The sequence below is a fragment of the Drosophila arizonae genome, chromosome X (assembly GCF_054131065.1).
Source record: "Drosophila arizonae isolate 15081-1271.41 chromosome X, UAZ_ARI_1.0, whole genome shotgun sequence".
NCBI classification, from domain to species: domain Eukaryota; kingdom Metazoa; phylum Arthropoda; class Insecta; order Diptera; family Drosophilidae; genus Drosophila; species Drosophila arizonae.
This window is the reverse complement of record NC_142927.1, coordinates 21,561,114-21,564,505: the sequence shown is the minus strand read 5'-3', so window position 1 is coordinate 21,564,505 and position 3,392 is coordinate 21,561,114. Positions and strand designations below refer to the sequence as shown.

Genomic DNA, 3,392 nt, shown 5'->3' with positions numbered 1-3,392 from the left:
TGGATTACTTGGAGTACTTAAATACGGGGTTTGGGTGAAAGCCTTATAACCCAGCTTAAAATGCGTTAGTCAAGCTTCGGAACTTAATAGGAAGAGATCCCAGGGTTAGCGAGGTGTATCTAGTCTTGAAGTCAAGCTTACAGCTATGATGAAAATTCGAAGTCTCAAATTGGAAAGTTTTATGCAAGACTTTGAGTTTCAAATGAGGTAAACTTGCCTGAGGTATTCATTTATACAAGACTTGAAAATTCTGTTTCGGGTAACTTGAAGTATTTAGTATTGGAGTTAATGGGAATGTGAATGTGATTAAACAAATGATAGCTGAGACTGAGTAAAACGGAGAATCAGTGATCAAAAATAAATATGTAAGGTTGGTGAGAGCTGGGAGTCATGATTAATAAAAGAAATATTCTTCAGCAACTTTGATATCTTAACTGCCCTTCAAACCTATAAAATTTTCTTAAGATTTTTCTTATTTTACTCCAGTTGCCATTTCAAGCTTCCTGATATAACCCAAGATTGGTTGCTGGGGATGTAAAGCAAATAAGATGCCATAGGTGCTAAGAACTTGTAAAGCCGGTGTATGCGTGTTTCAAGGCTTGCAACTTCAAGTTGTCAGGTTCTGTACATTAAGGCTATTGTGAACTATGCCTGTAATTCAAAGCAGTAATTGGATTGTTCTTGAACCAAATTTGAGATGTAGAAGTTGTAGGGCTGTAGGGTTGTAAGGTCGGTGTAGGGGCATTAAAGAAAAAAATCGGGGGTCTTCTTCAATTTCACCAAAATTAATACAAAAAAAAAAATAATAATAATTATAAAATAAATAAATAATTAATTAATTAATAAATAAATGAACAAATAAATATATAAATAAGTAAATAAAAAATAAATACAAAAGTAAATCAATAAATAAATAAATAAATAAATAAATAAATAAATAAATAAATAAATAAATAAATGAATGAATAAATAAATAAGTAAATAAATAAATAAATAAATAAATAAAAGAAATAAATAAATAATAAATAAATAATAAATAAATAAAAAATAAAGATACTTCAATTAAAAAATAAATACAAAATAAAAAATATAGTTCAGACAGATGGAGGCAATCAGTTTTGCGGTTTTTGCTAAAATGCCAATAGGCAACAAACTATATTTAAAGTCAATTTTCTGAAAACATGAGGTGATTGCTGTTCTACAGACGACTTGCTGTGTGGGAGTAAAATGGGAAAAATCGGGGAAAACCTTCGCGGAGAGGCATCTAATCAATCTTGTCCAAGCGGCCCGAGTGGAGGGTGGTGCGCGAGACGAACTTCTTGCCCTGCGGCTTGTTGGTGTCGGTCTCCATGTTACGCTCTTTGAATCTGTCCTTGATATACTGTACGCGTGCCGGATCGACATTGCTGCGGCGTCTGAGTGGATTGTAGTAGGGTATCTTGCGGGCCGGCGGCTCTGGCACCTTCGGCTGTGGCGGCGGCTTGGCGGTGCCAGTGTTCTTCAGACTCTGCTCCACCGACGGCTCGATGGGTGCAACAGCCGTGCTGTTCGGCTGCTCCACGGCCATGTCGGTGTAGCCAATCGAGACGTTGTTAGTGCGGTTCAGCTTGCCCTGCTCTATCTGCAGTTGATCCAGCGGATTCAGGCAGACGCTGTACTGCCTAATGTCTGTGTGGTTCATCTCATAGATCGGCAGCTCCAAGCGCAAATTGGAGTAGCCCAATGGGGATCTGGCGTTGCACTCTACCATCTTGGAGGCGATCTTAACGACTAACTGCGATACATGGCGTCCTGCCGTCGATTTCAATTTGAATTGAGGCTCCTGCTTAATCTCCTCAGGGACCTCGACCAAAGCAATTGGCTGTGCTTGCTTTGGATCTGGCGAGAGAAGGCGTATATATTTAATCGATTATGGATATATGTGCATCAATTCAGTCAACAACAATGACATCAATTCGATCTACTCACTGTAGGTCAATGAGCGTTTCAGCTGCAGCCCCTTGAAGGGGGCTTTCAATTGAAGTTGACGGAACATCCTCTGTATGGGTATCAGGATACTACTGGGGACTCCAACAACGGGAGGCTGCCACTTCAGAATTTAGTGCAGTCGATGTATCTGCCTAGTTAGTTCAATGTGTTTAATTCACTTTTCTATTGCAGTTCACAATTTACTACTGGTTTTTCCAAGTTGATTTTTGTTATTTTCCCTTAGTCCGAAAAATTGATGTAGTGCCAGAAAAAAAGTAGGAATGAAATGAAATGCTCGACAGACGAGTTTACCCTACGCTCACTCTCTGACAAATCGCCTGAGTGCAATTTCAAAGCCTGCTCGTTCGCCACTGTCACTGGGACGGGGAGTGGGGCTGGGCCTAGGACTGAGACGGGGACTGGGATTGGTGAGGCCAGGCCAGGACTAACATTCCCAAGCCTAGCCCAGCCCTATAGCCTTTTTCTTTTTTTCGTGAAAAAACCTTCATGCATATTTATAGTTCCGCTTGTTGACAAATATCGCGCAGTGTTGACTGACGGCCCGGCAAGCGGAAGCTGCACTGATTAGAAACCTAGTGCCGACCCATCGAGATTCCGGTCCACACAAACTGTGCACCAAGCGCCAGGCAGCATCAGAGGCACCACTAAAAATAAACTGGAATATATTGGAGTGCGCCACTCGTCAGTGCTCGACTCGCAAATACCCTAAGCAACAATGCGAGCTCTATTTTAGTGTATTATGTATTTATAGATTTAAGCAAATATAAATCTAAATAATATACTCTGAGAGAATCTATTTTACTATGAATACATTAGATTGTATTTAGTTATGTGGCATTACTTTAACTTTTTATGTTATAATATATCTATATCGCTTGAACTTGACGGAATGTACTGCAAATAAATTGAAGAGATTTGAACAATATTCTAGATATAAAGTTCTATACAGCAGCGGCATCAGTTCAGCTTTGCAATTGCCTAAGTCGTCTCGAATATTCTGATTTATATACAATATATACGATCTATCTATATATCGAATATTAATATTCGCAAATTCAACAAGGAGTCGAAATATGCCTTTTGTCGCCGTCTGGCCTGTTACTCATATTTGCATGAGCACCTTATACCCTTGTTAGCTATTTTCAATGGGTTCTGGATGTACACACAAAAAAAAAAAAAAAAAAAAGGAGAGAGAGGGAGAAAAAAAGAAGACGACTAAAAGTACATATACTAACAAAAAATACTTTTGGCTTTGGCTTAAAAATACAAACGCCACTTTAGTAGCACTGGAAAAAAGAACGCGTCCGGTACAAAAAAAATGTAACATTTCTATGTTCTAGGCCCTATAGTGCTAACTGAGCCGTAACTCCCGTCCTGGCCACATAGCCCCAGCACCCAGTTTG

General features: G+C 39.2%; 1 protein-coding gene across 1 annotated transcript; it reads right to left on the bottom strand.

The window, feature by feature from the left end:
* Positions 1–1,116: 1,116 nt before the first annotated feature.
* LOC108618472 (uncharacterized) lies at positions 1,117–2,299 on the bottom strand. The gene is made up of 2 exons (XM_018014496.2): positions 1,969–2,299; positions 1,117–1,878 (listed from the first exon to the last, which is right to left on the bottom strand). Exons 1-2 carry the CDS (start codon positions 2,033–2,035, stop codon positions 1,265–1,267), a joined length of 681 nt encoding a protein of 226 aa, XP_017869985.1. The 5' UTR covers positions 2,036–2,299; the 3' UTR covers positions 1,117–1,264.
* Between the last annotated feature and the right edge of the window lie 1,093 nt (positions 2,300–3,392).

Coding starts and splice junctions, on each gene's coding strand:
- LOC108618472 (XM_018014496.2), bottom strand. CDS start 2,035: ATGTTCCGTCAACTTCAATTGAAAGCCCCCTTCAAGGGGCTGCAGCTG. Junction 1,879..1,968: donor GAAACGCTCATTGACCTACA/GTGAGTAGATCG, acceptor TTCTCTCGCCAG/ATCCAAAGCAAGCACAGCCA.